Below are 23,187 nucleotides of genomic sequence, written 5' to 3'. Positions count from 1 at the left end.
GAAGCGCTCTATTGGGGTGATATGGTACTACGAGGTCCCTAAGATAAGATGGGACCTGATTATTCAAAACCTTATAAGTAAGAAGAAGAATTTTAAATTCTATTCTAGAATTAACAGGAAGCCAATGAAGAGAGGCCAATATGGGTGAGATATGCTCTCTCCTTCTAGCCCCGTTAGTACTCTAGCTGCAGCATTTTGAATTAACTGAAGGCTTTTTAGGGAACTTTTAGGACAACCTGATAATAATGAATTACAATAGTCCAGCCTAGAGGAAATAAATGCATGAATTAGTTTTTCAGCATCACTCTGAGACAAGACCTTTCTGATTTTAGAGATATTGCGTAAATGCAAAAAGCAGTCCTACATATTTGTTTAATATGCGCTTTGAATGACATATCCTGATCAAAAATGACTCCAAGATTTCTCACAGTATTACTAGAGGTCAGGGTAATGCCATCCAGAGTAAGGATCTGGTTAGACACCATGTTTCTAAGATTTGTGGGGCCAAGTACAATAACTTCAGTTTTATCTGAGTTTAAAAGCAGGAAATTAGAGGTCATCCATGTCTTTATGTCTGTAAGACAATCCTGCAGTTTAGCTAATTGGTGTGTGTCCTCTGGCTTCATGGATAGATAAAGCTGGGTATCATCTGCGTAACAATGAAATTTAAGCAATACCGTCTAATAATACTGCCTAAGGGAAGCATGTATAAAGTGAATAAAATTGGTCCTAGCACAGAACCTTGTGGAACTCCATAATTAACTTTAGTCTGTGAAGAAGATTCCCCATTTACATGAACAAATTGTAATCTATTAGACAAATATGATTCAAACCACCGCAGCGCAGTGCCTTTAATACCTATGGCATGCTCTAATCTCTGTAATAAAATTTATGGTCAACAGTATCAAAAGCAGCACTGAGGTCTAACAGAACAAGCACAGAGATGAGTCCACTGTCCGAGGCCATAAGAAGATCATTTGTAACCTTCACTAATGCCGTTTCTGTACTATGATGAATTCTAAAACCTGACTGAAACTCTTCAAATAGACCATTCCTCTGCAGATGATCAGTTAGCTGTTTTACAACTACCCTTTCAAGAATTTTTGAGAGAAAAGGAAGGTTGGAGATTGGCCTATAATTAGCTAAGATAGCTGGGTCAAGTGATGGCTTTTTAAGTAATGGTTTAATTACTGCCACCTTAAAAGCCTGTGGTACATAGCCAACTAACAAAGATAGATTGATCATATTTAAGATCGAAGCATTAAATAATGGTAGGGCTTCCTTGAGCAGCCTGGTAGGAATGGGGTCTAATAAACATGTTGATGGTTTGGATGAAGTAACTAATGAAAATAAATCAGACAGAACAATCGGAGAGAAAGAGTCTAACCAAATACCGGCATCACTGAAAGCAGCCAAAGATAACGATACGTCTTTGGGATGGTTATGAGTAATTTTTTCTCTAATAGTTAAAATTTTGTTAGCAAAGAAAGTCATGAAGTCATTACTAGTTAAAGTTAATGGAATACTCAGCTCAATAGAGCTCTGACTCTGTCAGCCTGGCTACAGTGCTGAAAAGAAATCTGGGGTTGTTCTTATTTTCTTCAATTAGTGATGAGTAGAAAGATGTCCTAGCTTTATGGAGGGCTTTTTTATAGAGCAACAGACTCTTTTTCCAGGCTAAGTGAAGATCTTCTAAATTAGTGAGACGCCATTTCCTCTCCAACTTACGGGTTATCTGCTTTAAGCTATGAGTTTGTGAGTTATACCACGGAGTCAGGCACTTCTGATTTAAAGCTCTCTTTTTCAGAGGAGCTACAGCATCCAAAGTTGTCTTCAATGAGGATGTAAAACTATTGACGAGATACTCTATCTCACTTACAGAGTTTAGGTAGCTACTCTGCACTGTGTTGGTATATGGCATTAGAGAACATAAAGAAGGAATCATATCCTTAAACCTAGTTACAGCGCTTTCTGAAAGACTTCTAGTGTAATGAACTTATTCCCCACTGCTGGGTAGTCCATCAGAGTAAATGTAAATGTTATTAAGAAATGATCAGACAGAAGGGAGTTTTCAGGAATACTGTTAAGTCTTCTATTTCCATACCATAAGTCAGAACAAGATCTAAGATATGATTAAAGTGGTGGGTGGACTCATTTACTTTTTGAGCAAAGCCAATAGAGTCTAATAATAGATTAAATGCAGTGTTGAGGCTGTCATTCTCAGCATCTGTGTGGATGTTAAAATCGCCCACTATAATTATCTTATCTGAGCTAAGCACTAAGTCAGACAAAAGGTCTGAAAATTCACAGAGAAACTCACAGTAACAACCAGGTGGAGGATAGATAATAACAAATAAAACTGGTTATTGGGACTTCCAATTTGGATGGACAAGACTAAGAGTCAAGCTTTCAAATGAATTAAAGCTCTGTCTGGGTTTTTGATTAATTAATAAGCTGGAATGGAAGATTGCTGCTAATCCTCCGCCCCGGCCCGTGCTACGAGCATTCTGACAGTTAGTGTGACTCGGGGGTGTTGACTCATTTAAACTAACATATTCATCCTGCTGTAACCAGGTTTCTGTAAGGCAGAATAAATCAATATGTTGATCAATTATTACATCATTTACCAACAGGGACTTAGAAGAGAGAGACCTAATGTTTAATAGACCACATTTAACTGTTTTAGTCTGTGGTGCAGTTGAAGGTGCTATATTATTTTTCTTTTTGAATTTTTATGCTTAAATAGATTTTTGCTGGTTATTGGTGGTCTGGGAGCAGACACCGTCTCTACGGGGATGGGGTAATGAGGGGATGGCAGGGGGAGAGAAGCTGCAGAGAGGTGTGTAAGACTACAACTCTGCTTCCTGGTCCCAACCCTGGATAGTCACGGTTTGGAGGATTTAAGAAAATTGGCCAGATTTCTAGAAATGAGAGCTGCTCCATCCAAAGTGGGATGGATGCCGTCTCTCCTAACAAGACCAGGTTTTCCCCAGAAGCTTTGCCAATTATCTATGAAGCCCACCTCATTTTTTGGACACCACTCAGACAGCCAGCAATTCAAGGAGAACATGCGGCTAAACATGTCACTTCCCGTCCGATTGGGGAGGGGCCCAGAGAAAACTACAGAGTCCGACATTGTTTTTGCAAAGTTACACACCGATTTAATGTTAATTTTAGTGACCTCCGATTGGCGTAACCGGGTGTCATTACTGCCGACGTGAATTACAATCTTACCAAATTTACGCTTAGCCTTAGCCAGCAGTTTCAAATTTCCTTCAATGTCGCCTGCTCTGGCCCCCGGAAGACAATTGACTATGGTTGCTGGTGTTGCTAACTTCACATTTCTCAAAACAGAGTCGCCAATAACCAGAATTTGATCCTCGGCGGGTGTGTCGTCGAGTGGGGAAAAACGGTTAGAAATGTGAACGGGTTGGCGGTGTACACGGGGCTTCTGTTTAGAACTACGCTTCCTCCTCACAGTCACCCAGTCGGCCTGCTTTCCCGGCTGCTCGGAATCTGCCAGGGGGTAACTAACGGCGGCTAAGCTACCTTGGTAAATAAAATAAATAAAGTGCTCAAGCAAAACTCTCATATTCTAGACCTTTGAAGTAACCACTTCATGATGTACCACATTTCTGAATAAATAAATAAATAAATAGAAGTGATCAAAATTTAACTTGGGGAAAGACATTAATATATAATATATGAATATATTATTTATGTCTGAGTGTTTAGTCATGTAATACATGCAGCATTGCCCTGGGTGGCCACCAGACCTAGATTTTGGAAATTAAATGCACTGACCAACAAGCTCACGACAAGCTACATGCAAATTCAGCTATATCTGCTCTTAATTTTCCATCACACACGTTATTTTCCCTACAACAAACTCAGGCATGTCCAGCAGATGGCAGAAACATGTATAAGAATAGAGAGTTAATGATTTTTATCACTTTTTCCCTTATTATATGGAATTTTTAAATTAGTGAGTTACAAGATGATCGAATTGATTGCTTTTGAGTTCTTGTGTTTACAACATGGAGGTTATCAAGTTAGGTCTGGGAGCATGCGCTGGTGTCACATGTACCACACCACAGAACCACCTTTAGTCCTGGATAGCAACCACACAGTCAGACAACCAGTGCATCCCCACCTCTCAGAAGTAACCATGTATCTGCTGCAGCCAAATGAAACACAGGCGTCACTGTTAAAATCTTAGCCAGAGGGAAGAAATGGTTTGAGAGAGGGGTGAAGGAGGCATTCTATGTGAAACAGTTGAAACCCAGCCTTAACCGGGGAGGGGGTCTGAGACGCGCTTTGTCCCCTGTTTACAATGGGGTACTCAGATCAAAGCAGTTTCAGTCTTTTGTTCATGGTAATGAATCATCAGGAGAGGCGTCAGTCCCATCATTAGGAGGGACAGCTACCCTGTCATTAGGAGGGTGCTAACTAGAGCACAATATGTGCTAATTAAAGCAATTGTTTAATCACTAGCCAATTGCAGTCTGCCTCTCGGTAGGAGACGTCTGGTTAGGTTTAAAACTCCAGCTTTTGTGGCTTCTGTTTGTTTTTCTCGACAAGGGTCAGACAGAAGTCAGACTACCAGAGCAAGAATTTTAGCTGAGGAAGCTTCTGCGATTTGAAGCGAAATGTCCTCGCATCAAGCAACCCAGTCCAGTCGAAGATTCAAGCTTCTCTACTATGGAAACCACCTGGACAACTGAGAGCCTACACAGAAACATCACACTCAAACTGCGTGTATTGCCGATCTTGCTGAAAGTCCATAGCTCCGGAAAAGAGGATTTCAGACTTTCACTAAATAAGTGCTCTGCAGGACCACTGACCTGAATAAATTTGTATCAAAGAGCAGGACTAATGAATTTATCCTGAAAGGGTTAAAATAAAATTATTAATGTTACCTTCCCACCACACAATATAGACATCCTCATCTATAGACATCCTCTGTGTACGTGTGTGTGTGTGTGCGCGCGTGTGTATGGCTTTGATCACTCGAAAACCGGGGAGAACTGACATTTGCCATTTGGTATGCTTATGTAATTTGGCTCAAGGATGAATACTGTGAAAACGGGAAGTTTGTAGGTGTGTAAAAATAAAAGCACCTACTTACAGCAGAATGCAGAAAAGACAAAAAGCTGTGCGTTTGTGCATATAACTTTGATCACGGACAAACTGTGGAGGGCTGACATTTGCCATTTGGTATGCTTATGAATTCTGGGTCAAAGATGAACACAACCAAAACAGAACATTGACAGAACAAATATTGTTAGAGAAACTAAGGATATTAGCTAACAACACTGAACAATGGACGTTGATAATTTCATTCTGGACTCATGCGTCATTCCAGCAGGGGGTGGCAAATCATCTATATATTAAAAGTGTGTGTGTGTGGGGGGGGGGGGGGGGGGGGGGGGCGGACGTTAAGGTCATCCATCTTGCTACACGTGCGTGATTGATTTTATTTAATAAGTTCAATGTAAGAACATAATATAATTGTAAATATGTAAAAAAATACATGGTGTGTCAATTATTGTGTAAATATCACTTATATACATGAGGGAGAGTTCCCATGGGAGAAAAAAGCTTTTCAACCAACCATCCCTCATTCTCAAGACCAGGCACCTATTTTATAGATATTTAGATATACCTTAGTATACACTAGTACAGTTCTACTTTAGAATTGGAATATATTATAGAAGACACACCTTACTGAATTTTCATGGCCTTCACAAGAAAATGAAAAAACACTTATTTCCATTGTGGACCATTTAAAAATCAATTGACAAAATAGAAGCAATAATAAAATAAACATACTGATGATAATAATAATAATATAATAGTGTGTACACAATAACAAGAACCTAAACAATTTATAAATACATTAAGACAGTAAATTAACAGGAAATAAAAGCACTGAGTAGTTCTTCTAAAACCTATTGAGAGCAAAGGTTCTAAAAACATTCTGGACTCTCACCCCATTCCAACTCATTATAGAAACTTTGCATAATTTAATACCTCATGTACCTATGAAACACTACCCAATCTAGAGCCCGTGGATCCCCACCGGCATCACACTAGTCTTGTTTAATACCAAAAAAAAAAAAACAACCAAGGATTTGAAGTTATAAAGTTAGATCATCAGCATTGTTCCATTTCATATTTGTTTTTGTTTTATTTTTAACTTTCATGACTTTGACAAAGGCTATTTTTATTCAGTGATATGGCTTATATTGCAATTTAATAAAACAATATTTTATTTTAAAACACTGTAAAACTTTGGAACCCCATTTTTACTTTTCCTTCAGGACAACAGGCAAAATGGAAAGTAAGGTTAAAAAAACAAAACAACAACAAAAAATAAAGTAGGGATATTACCCCTAATCCCCCCTCTTTTGTAATCCAAATATGATCACATTAATGATAAATGGTAAATGGACTGCATTTATATAGCGCTTTTCCATCTGCATCAGGCGCTCAAAGTGCTTTATAAATAATGCCTCACATTCACCCCGATGTCAGGGTGCTGCCATACAAGGTGCTCACTACACACCGGGAGCAAAATCTTCCTTGACCAAAATACTATCACAGAAGACATTTTTTAGTGTACATTTAATTTGGGATTTTTTTGGGGTCTGTGTGTGCATGTGGAAAGCGCCTTTTATTTGACACACTGTAGCTATCACATCCATCAGCTGCACCTCCTGTCAAATGTTTTATAACATATAAACTTGCCGTCACATGTTCTTTTGGTTGTGTCCAGATGTCAAAGAGCTCAGTAAAAGTGCAGAGAAGAAAACTGTTTTCTTGGATCCTGACAGCGGTCACATGACCTTTTTTCCTCCCAATCTCTGAAGTCATAGTCATAGAATGTCCTGTAAAATGTGGTTAATGTCACTGGTATGATGTCAATATATAATTTCTCTGTGTGGTTGCGTCCTGCACACATGAATGAACCACAGCTGCACGTTCGGTTGCTGAGATACTGTATATTGATGCAGCTAAACTTTAAGCAAAATTAAAATACAATGAAGAGTTTCTTTTTTGAAAACTGACCAGAGCAGTGCATAAACACCACAGCTGCCTGCAGCGAATGCGTGTGGGGCAGAGGAATTTCTGAGCTTAATTAGTGATTGCTGCACTCTAGTCAATGCACATATCGATAAATTGCTTGAGATTTGGTGCGATCATCCCACCATGAGAACACATCCCTGAAAAATACCAGTATTAAACATTAATCTGTACAATTTTTAAGATTTGGTTGAGTTAATTCAGAACTCTACTGCAGGTGCCCTACTCATACCAATGTATTTCCTTTTCAGCAATCTGTAGAAATCAGGATTTCCCCTCATGTGACAATTGTGAAAGTTGAGTGCAGCACTCAGAAACGTGATGTCTACCAATGTTTAATTGAGCTACACTTGTGAAAAGTGAATTTGTCTAATAGAAAACACTATATCCTCCTGACTACCAGGACATAATATATATGTGATCAGTTCCTTCATGACTTCGGCGAGCGGCATCAGACTGAGTAAGTGAGCAGTGAGCGAGGGGCGAGCAAGTTGTCACTGCTAGCGGCAGTGCGGAATCCGCCATCCAGGTGTGTGTCGGCATTGTAGGCACATCCCGGCCCTCGGTCCCTCAGTGGCTGGCGACCCAGCCTGCGGTAGCAGTGACAGCGTTGGAGGTCCAGTTGGGCCTCACGGCAGCGGCATAGCACATACAGACCGTCCGCGGAGGCCCAGCTTGGCCTCGCGTCAATGCTTGGAGCCAGAAAGTTATGTTGGATCCAAATAGGCTAGGACCAAAAGTTATATTGGATCGGTTCCCACTGACTAATAGCATTAGAGCTTACTGCCAACAGCTAGCCAATCAGAGCGCGGCATACGAAGGTCAGGAACTAGGGCAGTCACAATTATTACAATATTCGCCAATCACGATTATTTTTCATATTCGCGATTACCGTGAATTATTTATTTTATCCACAAAGCATAAAACGACTCAGAATCTGACGTCATTGTGCTGCAGCCTCACTCACTCTGTTTCGCTCTCGTCTTAAGGCAGGACAATAACATGGAGGGTGAGGAGCAATCCGTCCTGCCGTTTGGATAAGACGGCCTATTAAAACAGTGACTGTCTTCTTCAAAAGCCGTCAAAAATGCGGAGTTTACTGAAGGAGCTGTCGGTGTGTGTGTGTGCGCGCGGAGTCATCAGGCTGCGAGGGGTGAGGTGGGGGAGGGAGATTCCTGAATGGAGGCACGACATGTTACAGTCTGAAAACCATCAGTGCACGCAACGAGCGCGGAGCAGAGAGAGGATTTTAACCCGAGTGAACATGTTAAAAAAAACAAAACCAAAACCTGGAGCTGCCTTTACTTCTCTCTGAACTTTCTCTCCCGGTGTGATTCTGCCACTAAGAAGGTACACAAGCACGCTACTGACGTTTTAGAAGCATTCATCGCATCAGAATCAATCATATGCTGTTCACAACAAAATTAATTGATCTAATTTACTTGACTCTTTGTTGTTTGCTTAATTTGGGAGGGGGGTGGAGAACATAATTGATGGATGGCAAGTCGTCCAACATAGAGAAATACTGGATGAAGAAAAGTTATATTGGACGAGACCAGTGGATCCTCTGCTCAAACCCTTGTCAGGCTGGAAAAATCACTAAGGGCCCTTGGGCAAGGTCCTTAATCCCCAAGTTGCCCCCGGTGTGTAGTGAGTGCCTTGCATGGCAGCACCATAACAGTGGTATGTGTGAATGAGCGTTATCATTGTAAAGCGCTTTGAGCTTCTGATTCAGATGGAAAGGTGGTCTGTATATATGCAGTCCATTTACCATTATGCTTTTAACATGGATTTTATGTACAATCACACTTTCAAAGCTTTAACAAAGCTGAAGAAACCCAAACGAAAACCCAGAGGAAATATTATCCACCCTCTGGACCCTACAAGTAAAATACCTTTATTTTTCCAGCTGTACTATCACGGATGTTTATATCTTTGAAGGCTGTGGTGCTGGTGGGAGGCTGGTTCTCCACCGTGTTCATGGGCTTCACAGGATGAGGCCTGTGAAAAGAATGGACAGATTATTACAGAGCCGGTCAAACTGATAACATTAACACTGTCCTGGTAAGAACAATAACAAAACTGATGAGAGTGGAAAAAGAAGTATGGCGCTACCTTCCAAAACAACTGCTTTATTTCTTCATTCCACTGTGATCCAAGTGCTATTTTAATTAAATTTTACATGATGGAAGTCGGTGATTAAAATGATAAATAATAATAAATCACAATTTCTTGATGATCAGAGCCAAACCAAAACCAGCCTTCAAATAGATCAATCAAAAACCAACAGCAATACGTATATGTGAACATAACTTCACAAATGCATGACTTATAAGTAGCTTTTCCAGTCTCACCTGCGTGGAGTTGATGCTAACACACCTCCACTGCTATTCTGAGCACTGACAGGCTGAACCTCAGACGGTGACACCCATACTTGTAAAGGAGTCTTTCCCACAGACAAAATATCTGACTGAGATGCCGAGTTCTCCATAACTATGGGAAGTGTCACTGGAGTGGTTAAAACAGGGGATTCGAGGGAGGAAGAAGGTACAGCAAAAGGATCAGCTCCAAATAGATCTTTTTCCCTGTAAAGTCTGGTTTGCATGTTTGCATCTGCTGGAGACTGCAGTTCTTTTGCGAGGTCTTGATTGGCAGTGCTTGATTTCTCTTTGTATGCTGGTTCTTTAGAAAGGTTGGCACCTGTTTTATGTGATTGAGGCACTGATGGGAGAGGCAGCTTTCTTCTCTGTGAATTCTGTCTTTGAAAAGCAGGACTGTGTTGATTTGAAACATCTTTTTTGCTGTACTCTTGTTTGGTTGAGTCACTGCCGGACAAATTAGCAAAAGGATTGGCTGGACTGTCTTGAGCAAAGATTTTGTCAAGATCAAAGGCTGTCATTCCCTGATCTTCAGGTTTCTGCTCTTTGTTTGCATTACTACTAAATGGGTCATTTATGTCTTGGTGCGGTGTCATTTGTGCCCAAGGGTCTTTGGAAAGGAGGTCACTCGTGGGGAATGGGTCAAACTTTGGTTGCCACCCATTTCTGTCCACATCTGACCTGAAGTCAGAAGCTACTGGTGTTATGTCAAACTCATTATAATTTACCAGTTCACTTGCTCTTGTTCTGGGTTTGGCAATGGGAACATCTTCGGAGACAGTGTCCTGCACTTGTCTTTGGTGCTGTGACAGAGCTACAGCATCACCAGTTCGGCTATTTGGTTTGGAAATCTGTGTTTTGGTAAGTGATGGGTGCACCTTACTTTCTCCATCTCCAGCTACTACAAAAACATCTTTGCTTGATGTGTCAGTGATTACAGTTTCCTGGATTGCAGAGAGACTGGGCTTCGTGATAATTGGCCGAGGATGTGTAGAGCCCTGAAAAAGCCTTTGACTGGAAGCTGTGACTGGTCCATGGTGTGCAGAAGCACCTTTATTAGCGGAAGCTGGTGAAGGCTCTTTTTTTAGTGACGCAGATTTGGTATCCTGAGGTCGTGTTTGACGTTGACTAAAAGGTGAGGTATCCGGTGGCTGAAAAGACTGAAGATTTGGTTCAGGCTCCTCTGGGCCATCCACGCTCATCTCTGGACCCACTAATTCAGGTTGGCTGTCCCGATGTCTCTGATTCACCTCTGCAATTATGTGGTCCCACTTAGCATGCCCTTGTACTCCATGTCTCTTCTGTGGAAAGAGAGTTTCATAATTGGGGAGAGGCGCCGACCCTGTCTCAATATATGCAGGATTCTTGGTCTCAGTGACAGGGATCTGCTCACTTCCTGGAGAGGAACGCCATGAGCTTTGGCCCATCTGTGTAGAAAGTTGAGTTTGACTGCCATGTTGAGGATAAGAGGGTGGCAGGAGGGGTCTTTGCTTCTTGTCAGACATGGTGGGTGAAGATCCAGCAGATGACGAATTCTCTGTGCTGCCACTCAGGGAACCAGACCTTTGGCTAATGACTGGTGGAGCCAATGAAAGGTGAAGACTGGAGAAGTTATCAGAAGAGTCAGAAGGGACACTAGAGAGGGTGGATTCAGAAGTGGCTTGGGAAGGATACTGTTGATTGGGGGATTGGCTGTCAGTGGGCTCAGACATCAGAGATTGAGCAAATCTGCCAAGGAGTGGAAACAAAGGCCTACAGGTCAGTGTGACCAAAAACGTATCTATAATGTGAACCAAAGTACAACCCACCACCATTTTAAATAGATACTCAGAGCAACAAATTTCCAATTCTCCAAACTTATCTCTGAGAATACAGTGAAAAAAGAAAACAACTTTGTTTCACAGACATAGAACCTTTCTTGACAATCCCACATGCTACAGCTAAGTTAAAAAACAAACAAGACAGATCAGTTTCAGAAAATTGTCTCAAATAATTTGAAAGTATCAAACTGAGACTACCACCGATCAAATACTCATGAAAGTAAGCACCACTGCAACCTCACTGACAATAGCAACTTATACATCATGATCTGCTTACCATTATGATCCAAATGGGAAAGCCAGTCCAAAATTACCATTTCAAATAAATAAAAAAATAAAAAAATCTAAAAATAAAACAAGCAGTCACAACACACAAACAGTTCCACTGGAAGACTGCCACTCTGTGTGAACTCGGTACATTCAACAACTTGAGCTACACTGTCCTGTACACAAACCACACCCAGATTCTTAACAGAACAGTGAGGGAACTGGCCAAACAGGTCAAACGTCTTTAAATGGAATTCAGTGTTGGAAATTCAAAACACTGAAAGAGTCACATTACTCAACTTGAACAATGACAGGACAGAAAGTAGGGCTTTTTACCCGAATCTGCTATGTTTCATTCTTGACATTCTTAGTGTAGAAGAGAAAAATCTATTACGCAAGAGAAGCATTTGTCTTTTCTTGTATTATCAATTGGGCACATATTGTACATTTATTATGAATACATTCTATGTAGAGAAAACAAAAATTAACTTGAAGTTTATCATGTCACCAAAACCTTTTAAGAGTTTCAAATAATTTTATGGACACTGTTCATTAAGTGAAGTACAATACTACATCCTGTAAACACGTAAACAGACGTGTTTACAGAATTGTCCCAATTCAGGAGCTGCATACTTCTAAGGCTGTGTCCCATTAAGATCTGGCCTTCCAAGGCCACAGAGGCTGAATCAACCACTCTGAAATGAGAAGGTCTATCCCACTGAGCATTCTGTCACCAAGTCATTAGTGGGAAAACTAACCTTGACAGCTGCATGCAACAAGCTAGCATAGTGGACATAACCCATAATTTACTGTACTTAAATTTAAACATTACTAATTTACAATTGTACATTTGGAGCCTGAAAGTGTAAAAAGTGCAAGAATCCATGGGATTGTTTGGGTGTATACTTTGCAACACATTTTATGCTTCATAACAGATATTTAAGTGGCTATTTAAGTATTAATGCTGCATTTGATTGCACTTCTGAAGTTGTTAATTCTGACATATCTAAATGTACCCCAGTGCATCTTCTCAGGAAAAGGACATTGAGCTCCTTTCTGTGATATTTTCATTCTCCATCTTGGGAGGATAATTGTCACAAGCTTTGGACACACTTCTGTACTGACAGCAACATCAAGGTCCACAACTGAAGTCAGGACCCGTCACATATATTTATTGCATAAATTCATCAAACACTACATGCAAGTAAAATTTAACGAAAATGTATTCCTGTTTATTGCTCACTGTGTGTGCTGCCAAATTGCTGTGATGTTAGATCAGCAACCTCCATTTTCATGGATCCTGCCGGACTTTCCAAATTAGAATTCTAACTTGAATGACTGTTCTATTCCACGTTTCCAAGTTGGAGCTCGTATCTTCCGAGTTCAGAGTACGATCAAATGCAGCATTAAACTGCAGACATGGCAGAGTTGACGACGCAAAAGAGAAGAACCCCTACCTGGGTTTGACTGCAGACACTTTAGCAGTTCGGCTGAGGAAGCCCAAAGCAGAGAGGGTTTGAGATTTGTGTTTGGATTCCTGATGATCACTGATACTTTCATCTGTGCTCGGAAAAGGATCTGAGTCCAGGGGAATGTCCTCGAATGGGTTGGTTGAACTGTGTGATTTTGGTTGACTGGGATCTCTCCCGTCACTGTTGGGGACAGATGAGTATACCTCCTCTTTACTACCACCATGTTGCTGGAGCTCATCTTTTTTTTCCTCCTTCTTCCTGATGATTCCAAAGAGAGATGACAACCTCTCACTCATGGAGGCTTCCTCCTGTCTTTTCTGCTCTTCAGCTCTCTGTGCTTGCTCCTGCTGTCTCCGCTGCTCCTCTTCAAGGTTCCGTGCCTCTGCTTCCTCCAGTATCTTGCGTTCTTCCTCTTGCCTTCTCCTGTCTTCTTCCTCAATCAATTTCTTCCTCCGTGCCTCATCCTCAAGCAACCATCGTCTCCTCTCCTGTTCTTCTTGGTGTTTGCGTTCTTCCTCCTCCTCCTGCAGTCTCTTCACCTCAACCTTGTATCTTTGTTCTTCCTCTAGCCTCTTGGCCTCTGACTGCCTTCTCACTTCCTCCTCTTGATGGTGCTGTTGCTCCAGCAGAGTCTTGTTTGCAGACTCTGGCCTGTAGGAAGTGAAGGTCTCTGCAGAGGCATCAATGTTGTGTCTGTGGACATCCTCTACAGAACTTTGCTCCGAGCTGTTAAGACTGAGCGTGGATCTGCTCTTTGGCCCCGCCTCCTCTGCATACACATGGCTGCCGTTAACACATGTGTTACTCAGGTCAGTGGTGCTGTGCTTAGAGCGGCCCAGTAGTGAAAAAGGGCCTAGAGATGACTTGCTGTCTGTGCTGCTTGTTCGCTTGTGGCCCAGAAATTTGAATTTCTTTTTGCCTGTGGAAGAAGAGACAGTGACACATGATGTCATTACTTACATGCAAAATATTATTCAAACTAAGCTGTTCTCCTGAGCTGCAAATAGAAATGGCAACTCATTTTCCACACAGAGCACAGAAAGCGCACGTTACCTTCAGGAGAATCTACGTTGAGGCCAGACGAGCGGCTGCCAGTGAGAGATGAATTCTTCTCGGGGAGATTGCCCAAAGTCGACATGGATTGCGAGATGTTACGATGCAAGTTTGATTTGGGAGCAAACAGAGTTTTGAGCTTTGATTTCTTTTTCATTCCCGGAGACATACTGAGTGACTGCGCGTCAGCCTTCTCCTCGTCATCCGTCAGGACCTGGCTGACAGACAGCACGATAGCTGAAGCGGAGTCAGAGAAACCGTCCTTTTTCTTCCCACGGACTTTGTCCTTTATTTTAGAGATGCGGGAGCGGGATTTTTCCTGCATGGAAAGGTCAAACATGCTCGCTGACATGTTGTTTCTCATGAACTGGATGTCCAGCAACACCTCTCCACGTTCCTTGTCCTCCTTTCCAGACTTGTCCACCAACTTGAACCAGCTGTAAATGAAAGAAAGACTCTGATGATAAAAACACACAATTACTCTTGCAGGATTCCTCTTCTTATCTCTGGCTGCATCCTGTATTTCCAACATATTTTCACACAGTAGCATTGAAATTGTTTCTCAGAAAGAAACTGCAACTTATATTTGAGAAAATACACAAACAAACTGTGAATAAAACTAGAGAATTGTTATGCTGAATAGGTAAGCCTGGGGTTTAAAGTTTATTTCCTCTTCCTCAGCTGTGATGAAACATTGTAAGATTTTGAGAAATAACAGCTTTGGGTTCTGGAGACATGTCCTTAATTGGCCAAAGGTTTAAACTGTGACGATGGCAAATCATCAACCATTCACACAGACAATGAGTCTTACCTGCACTAAAACTGGACACGGTTTTGTGAAATTCAGCCAGTTGTCATATGACTGTCACTGACCCTTTCACACACCACGCTCACAGCTTTTAAATATTCAATACATACATTTTATAGCGAAAATAGAAAAGTCTGTCAAATCAACAGCATTTAAAACATTTTCCTAACCATGGTAGATTTGTGTCATCCTTCACATAAATAATATCACTGTACCAAACAATTAGTGTCCAAACCTTTAGCTTGTATTTTTAGTCTCTGCAATATGAAGGTTAAAAAAAAGTAGTGAGAACTTAAAAAATGAGTGTTGCCGCACAATGGTGTAACAGACCATAGTTGATAAGTGATCCATTAGGAGCTCAGGGCTCGTCATACATATGAACTGTGGATTAAAAGTTTACATAATAGTGTGGAATACAAATTTGTTTCCATGGTAAATTGTTTTTACTTACTAACTGTGTAAATCTGGAGGCTAGCTGCAGTGTAACTAAAGAGTGGACAGAAAGCAGTTGTGCGTTCATGTGAATGGAGCCTGTTAAAAGACAGCCTTTGCTGTTGGCTTGTGTTCCGCACGAGGCAGCTTTTAACATATAAGGGAGAGGATAGAGTGTGCCATTTCCCTGTTTTATTTCCCCCAAAAATACTGCAGCTACATCACCATGCTGTCCTGAGCTGTCTGAACTGAGTGTGGGTGGAGAAAATGAAATAATAAAAAAAACAAAACAACAAAACTACAGTACAGCACTCAAAGCACAAACCTCCACCAACACTAGTTTCCAATTCCACAAATTTTTACCTTGGAAAAAAGTTTGAAGGTCAAAGTCCTGTTAGAAATGGCTTTTCATAAGCTAAATTAGATGTGATCAAACGTCAGAAGTATGTATTTAGTTTATGCACTTGAATCAGACTTATTTGTGGTGGTGCCAGGGTTTGTTTGTTTGTTTTTTCCTTTTCAACTTTTTCAGTTTCTGAATTCTTTTTCAGATAATTTTCACAGAACATTGTTATCTTTTGCTATACACAGTTTTTGGCATTTGGTTTCTGACTGATAACTGGAAGATAGACAAAGACATAAAAGTGGAACCTCCATCCAATTTTCTTGGTGCAGGTAAATCCATAACAGAAAACAGTGTAATTGAGGCACTTTTGATTGAGATATAATGCAAAATGCAAACCAAATCGGCCTTTCAATATTATTCAAAATATATATCAATATATCAAATGAAAAAATTAACATAGATTTTCATAAATCATATGAAAGAAATTCAATGTTTGACAGTTATGAATTCTTGGAAATTTATTCAATGTTGAAGGAGAGGGATTTTTTTTTTTTTCCCAATTTTCCAAGATTTTTCCAAACTTTGATCTTTGACCTTAAAAACTGAAGTTCTTGCCTATCAGGATATGAATCCTCTGTTAAAAAAAAAAATCAGAATGATATATGACAAATTGTGGGTTACAGACTGTTAAACAGGGGTGAAGACCTTAAAAAAATGCTGATGACCTGAAAATGTTATATAAATAAAGTTATTGCTACCCTCTCACCCAGTAATATAGACATCCACACCTTTTTAAAAAAGATGTTAGGAACTCAGGTCTGTTTTGTTGTATTTCTTTCTTCTTTAAATTAGAATTTATGATGTTCAAGGCTATTTTTAAATTCAGTAGTACTGCTCACATTTTCATTTAATACAACACATATTTTATATAAAAAAAATACTATTTAAACAGTGGACATTTTGTTGACATTCAGGGCCATGGGTTTTCACTGTTCAAGATCTTTTTAAAAATGAAAAGCAAAGTTGATTTGTCTTTTTTGTGGGATTCACAATCTGTAACACCACCTCATGCTGCATCCTTAAAATTTGCAGTTACTGTATCAATCAATCAATCAATTTTTTTATATAGTGCCAAATCACAACAAACAGTTGCCCCAAGGCGCTTTATATTGTAAGGCAAGGCCATACAATAATTATGTAAAACCCCAACGGTCAAAACAACCCCCTGTGAGCAAGCATTTGGCTACAGTGGGAAGGAAAAACTCCCTTGTACAGTATTAGATGTTTTTAACATTCCACAGATGCATACTTCCCAAGTCATGGAACTCTTAATTTTTTCGGAGTGTCGGATTTTGGAACCTAAAGTGCGGTGATGCGCTATTTGTGTGGATGCTGGTTTACTGAAGTTGTGTACATGGACGTGGGACATCTGCATGATGCTGTTTTAACAGACTTCCTGACAAGAAAATGGATTTGTTACATTGGATAAAGTCAGAATACATTATTTCCAGGAGTTAATGGACATTATTTAACGTGCTGCAATCATGAGGGAACTAAAGGCAAAGCAGCCAGCGATCATGCGTGCATGCTTCTTTGATTGTGTGGAGTTTACATGTGGAAATAAATCTATAACACGGTGAGTCTGGCATGTTCAAGATTTTACCCCTTTTGTGTTTTGTGGCACAATTTTTTTTTTTTTTTTTTTTTTAAACTTTGAGAGTGTGTGAATTTGGATCTGGAATATGTATGTATGTGTGTGTGTACTGCTCATTGCTCCTCTCAGCTCCTGCTGTTGTGAACGTCTCCCCAACGTTTTTCCCTGTCAACAGATGCATTTTTTTTTTTTTTTAAAGATTTTATTGAATACAACAGTTATAATTAATCGTGCACAAAGCTGAACCTGGAGCGGAGATAGCTGTTGACAGGCTGCCATTATGACTCATGGGGTAGGTGCACATACAGTAGTGTTCAGAATAATAGTAGTGTTATTATGTGACTAAAAAGATTAATCCAGGTTTTGAGTATATTTCTTATTGTTACATGGGAAACAAGGTACCAGTAAATTCTCACAAATCCAACAAGACCAAACATTCATGATATGCACACTCTTAAGGCTATGAATTTGGGCTATTAGTAAAAAAAAAGTAGAAAAGTGGGTGTTCACAATAACAGTAGCATCTGCTGTTGATGCTACAAACTCAAAACTATTATGTTCAAACTGCTTTTTCAGCAATCCTGTGAACCACTAAACTAGTATTTAGTTGTATAACCACAGATTTTCATGATTTCTTCACATCTGCGAGGCATGGAGTCAACCAACTTGTGGCACCTTTCAGCTGTTATTCCACTCCAAGATTCTTTAACAGCATTCCACAATTCATTCACATTTCTTGGTTTTGCTTCAGAAACAGCTTTTTTGATGTCACCCCACAAGTTCTCAATTGGATTTAGGTCCGGGGATTGGGCAGGCCACTCCAAAACATTAATTTTGTTGGTTTAGAACCAAGATTTTGCTCGTTTACTAGTGTGCTTGGGGTCATTGTCTTGTTGAAACACCCATTTCAAGGGCATGTCCTCTTCAGCATAAGGCAACATGACCTCTTCAAGTATTTTGACATTTCCAAACTGATCCATGATACCTGGTATGCGATATATAGGCCCAACACCACAGTAGGAGAAACATGCCCATATTATGATGCTTGCACCACCATGCTTCACTGTCTTCACTGTGAACTGTGGCTTGAATTCAGAATTTGGGGGTTGTCTCACAAACTGTCTGCGGCCCTTGGACCCAAAAAGAACAATTTTACTCTCATCAGTCCACAAAATATTCCTCCATTTCTCTTTAGGCCAGTTGATGTGTTCTTTGGCAAACTGTAACCTCTTCTGCACGTCTTTTATTTAACAGAGGGACTTTGCGGGGGATTCTTGCAAATAAATTAGCTTCACACAGGCGTCTTCTAACTGTCACAACACTTACAGGTAACTCCAGACTGTCTTTGCTCTTCCTGGAGCTGATCAATGGGTGAGCCTTTGCCATTCTGGTTATTCTTCTATCCATTTTGATGGTTGTTTTCCGTTTTCTTCCACGCGTCTCTGGTTTTTTTGTCCATTTTAAAGCACTGGAGATCATTGTAGATGTACAAGCTATAATGTTTTGCACCTGCGTATAAGTTTTCCCCTCTCCAATTAACTTTTTAATCAAACTACGCTGTTCTTCTGAACAATGTCTTGAACGTCCCATTTTCCTCAGGCTTTCAAAGAGAAAAGCATGTTCAGCAGGTGCTGGCTTCATCCTTACATAGGGGACACCTGATTCACACCTGTTTGTTCCACAAAATTGACGAACTCACTGACTGAATGCCACACTACTATTACTGTGAACACCCCCTTTTCTACTTTTTTTTTTTACTAATAGCCCAATTTCATAGCCTTAAGAGTGTGCATACCATGAATGCTTGGTCTTGCTGGATTTGTGAGAATCTACTGAAACCTTGTTTCCCATGTAACAATAAGAAATATACTCAAAACCTGGATTAATCTTTTTAGTCACATAGCACTACTATTATTCTAAACACTACTGTAAACCTTCTCAGAGCTGCAGCTTTTACTGTGACTGCATCAAAATGAACAGTTTTCACTTAAAAATGAGTCATAACATGACACTGCACTTATGTAAACTTTGGAATTAATCTAAAATAATCCCGGTGGATCATCGGACCAGATGGTCACTAACAGCCTAAATCTAAATTGTGATGATTTCAGTGTGACATGACCTTTAAGTCAACTTGCTCTTATGAGTTACATTATTAGTTCATTAAAAAGGTAATTTTTATCTGAACCAAATCTGATTTGCTGTTGAGTAAAATTACAAAAAAAAAAAAAAAAGAAAAAAACAACAACAACAACAAAAACCTTTCACAGCTGGTTGCATTACATTTGTTAGTTGACTCAACTTTTATTTATTTATTTATTTTTGTATAGTGCATCTGATATGGTAAACCTGAGCAACTGGGAACCACCCAAAGTGAGGAAAATAAATAAAAACACAAAAATATTTCACACCAAATTGCTAGGTAAGTACAACATTATTTCAGTCATGTATGAAGCAATTCCAAAATAATTAGTTGAGAACATTTTTAAAAATCTGTTTGACATAATTACCAAAATATTGTTTTGACCAGGGTTAACATTTTGTTAGACAATCATGATGAATACAGGGCAACTCCATCTCCCATTGAGCTATCAAGACATTTTCGTCAATGGACAAGAAATCTCTTAGAACCATTTGATTTATACTGTTGTAAATTTTAAAACTCAAATGATAACTTACAGCTTCTGTCCACAATGAGAACCTAGAAATGCAAATTATAACTGTACTGTTTTGAATAAGACAACACTAAACATAAACATAAAAGTTGCTCTGAAAACCAATTCAAAAACGAAAAAATACAAAACTTTAATTTGAAAAAAAATTTTTCTGCATCTCTTCAGCTTCAGAGCTGTTTGAGAACTCTTGCAGGCACTCTGTTTTCAGAATGATCGATCACAGTCTCTCAGTCATGCAGCACTGCAAGTTAATTTGAAAGTGGTTACTTCAGTGGTGAGCAGCACATTCTTTTCATAGGGATTTAGTGCCACCTACTTTTGCAGCTGTATACGACATGTGAAAATGTACATCCTGAATATTATACAGCTATATTTTTCAATTTACTCCAGCAAAACACACCGAGCCAAAAAAAATAAATGTAACCCAAATGTTGGTTGGGTTTTTATTTCTGCCAAAAACAGAAGCACTTTGATAAATCCAGGGGTGACCCGAGCCATTAAATTTGGCGACGCTGATTGGCCAAATATTTATTCTTTTTTCTTAGCAACTACACACAATTGTACCATGGGTGAAAATTCTATCACCCCCAAGATATTAAATTTAGCAATGCTGATTGACCAAATATTTCTTATTTTCCTTAGCAACACAATTGGTCATTTCACTGCATTTCAAGGGGCTGTTTGAGTGAGCGCCCAAGAGAAATGATAATGTTCTGTGCTTCTGTCGATGGAAATACACTGTTGAATGAGTCAGTTGACGGAAATGTTGTTTTAATAATTCAGATTACATGTAGGCACATACTATTAAGTAAAACTGACTTTGATAATACTTAAAAAAAAAATATATATATATATATATAATTTTTCCACTCCACATCTGAGAGAGCCCCCTATGGGCCAGCCACCACTGTGTTAAACAGATAAGGATTAAACAATTTGTCAATCAACACAAAATGAATCATCAACTATTTTTATAGTGTATTAAATGTTGAGGTAATTTATATTTGGGGAAAAAAAAAATCAAATGTGGACTTATTCCGTCTTCTGTAAGATGAGGAACTGCTCTTCCTCTCTGGTGTTTATTACTGTGAGTTGAATGTCTATGGGGCTTTGGACTCTTGGTGGGACAAAAGCAATATGAAAAAGTAACACTGAGCTCTGAAAAATAAATAAATAAATATAATGTAATGCTAAAATACCCTTGGTCGTATGAGCATAAAAACAGGAAACAATGTGACCTCTTGACCTCTTAACATAGGTCAAGGTTATCCATCTTTGAACTTGTCCAAGGCCTGTGTCCCAAGAATTTTCCCCGAATTTGAAGACCATGGCAGTAATAGGACTGGACTTATTCTGATGGCCGTATGAGCATAAACATAGGAAACAGAATAGCAAACAGAATGTGACCTTTTGACCTCTTAAACAGGTCAAGGTTTGCCATCTTTGATGCTGTCCAAGGTCTGTGCCCGAAGAATGCTCCCTTTGAATTTGAAGACCCTGGTAGTAATAGGACTGGACTTATGTTAAGCACAGACAGATGGACGCAAAGTCTTCGCAATAACTGATGGCCATTATTTTGGCCTCAGGTAAAAATGGGTATTTTATGGACTGAATGACTATGATAAAATCAGATTCATGGCTAGCTGCAGCTATGAGAAAAGAGATGTAACCCTTTACTCTACCTTTTATTAGTAGGGTTAGACTTTTCTACAATGAATCTAAATCAATAATTATGGAGCCAAAATCTAAATCAATAATTAGATCCATCTAAGGATAAATACTACTGTACAGTATACACAAAATCTACAAGTGGTAAAGTCAATAGACCGACTTTAAATGTTTTGATGACATAATAAATGAAGGAAATTATGATGGTGTGTGACGTGCCTCTGGCAGACCGGTGTGTGTGTGTGTCATTAGTGTACAGCTTGTTCCAGTTTCTACTGGGTGCACCATGACAACACAGATAAAGCCTGACAGATAGCTTTTTTTTTTTTTTTTTAGGCTTCCCCGTCATGTTGTTTCTTTACCCATTCAGCACTTATTATCTGCAAGGGAAGGCGGGAGTGTTTGAGACATTCTTTAAAATATCACAACAAAACCAGCTCAACAGTACTACAACATGCTGATATTAAATGTACTAATGATGTAGCAGAAGTACAACAAGTTGTTCCCCATTTGAACTCTTTGTTCTAAACTATCACCTTCCAACAGTTTCACAGAAGGTAAAGTTCATGATGTGAATTGCTCTTTAATACCATCACCAAAAAACAAAACAAAAAAAGTAGGGCTGTAACTAATGATTACGTCTTCATTAATTAGCACTTGATGTTTTTGATAATACAGTAGCAGTACTGAAAATACACACCCTGTGTTCCATCTGGCCATTACTCCTTTGAGCAGCTGGAGGAGAAGAAAACATTATCCTGTTTATGTTTAATATATTGCTTTTAAATTATTAGAGATTTCTGTCAGATGATTTGAGTTTTTGCAGTTGTGGTTCCCAGGCTATTAACCTTTAGTCATTAGGTCTACAGCCTTTTTTTTTTTTTTTTTTAAATCTTTTATGTCCAAGCTATATTATACACAGAGGCTGTGTCTTTTATAATGTCTGGCTCATTCATTTACCTAATATTTACAATTTTTTGTTATATTGTGAAGGTATGAGATTTTGGTTTTTAAAATCAGCTATATACATTTAAAAAAAAAAATCCTGCCTTTTTCTGTTGTTAATTAGCTGACGAATAATGAGTACAACTGGGTTGGGTGGTACCCAATTTTTGCTACCTTTAAAACACCCTAAATACCCCAGTATGCGGTATTACCGTTTGCCTACCTACAACAGGTTGGTCATTTGCTATGTTGTCCATTCACTGCATTTAACTTTTGGACATTTAGTATTTTTAAATTGCTTTTAACCTTCATTTCTTATATTCTTCATTTCTTATATTAAAAATGCCATACACAATAATTATTTTTATTGCAACTGCATTATTATTTTCACAGAATGAAATAAATATCCTGAGAAGCCTCTCATTGCACCTTGCGTTGAACATCAAACTCAGTCTACATCCAAGTGTTCCAACAGAAGCCACGCCTATGTCCAGTAAGTCACTTCTCCCACTAACACTGACACAGGGAGATGTGCCAGTTGGAGTTTCTCTCCCCGCTAAAACAGCATCTGAGGTGATGGTCT

The 23,187-nt window shown here is 39.4% G+C and overlaps 1 protein-coding gene across 3 annotated transcripts in view; it reads right to left on the bottom strand.

Annotated features, from left to right (window-relative positions):
• Window positions 1-23,187, bottom strand: part of rab11fip1a (RAB11 family interacting protein 1 (class I) a) — a 40,470-nt gene that overhangs the window by 2,437 nt on the left and 14,846 nt on the right. The window contains exons 2-5 of one of the 3 annotated variants that reach the window (XM_034169941.1): window positions 14,077-14,513; window positions 13,009-13,942; window positions 9,441-11,192; window positions 8,982-9,087 (exon numbers count right to left, since the gene is read on the bottom strand). In XM_034169941.1, coding sequence (XP_034025832.1) covers window positions 8,982-9,087; window positions 9,441-11,192; window positions 13,009-13,942; window positions 14,077-14,513 — 3,229 coding nt within the window. The remainder of the gene's footprint in view (window positions 1-8,981; window positions 9,088-9,440; window positions 11,193-13,008; window positions 13,943-14,076; window positions 14,514-23,187) is intronic. The other 2 variants (XM_034169940.1, XM_034169939.1) reach the window with 2 other exon arrangements.

Source organism: Thalassophryne amazonica, chromosome 5, assembly GCF_902500255.1.
Source record: "Thalassophryne amazonica chromosome 5, fThaAma1.1, whole genome shotgun sequence".
In the NCBI taxonomy this organism is placed as follows: domain Eukaryota; kingdom Metazoa; phylum Chordata; class Actinopteri; order Batrachoidiformes; family Batrachoididae; genus Thalassophryne; species Thalassophryne amazonica.
The sequence above is the reverse complement of the archived record's forward strand: the minus strand, read 5'-3'. Positions and strand labels throughout refer to the sequence as shown.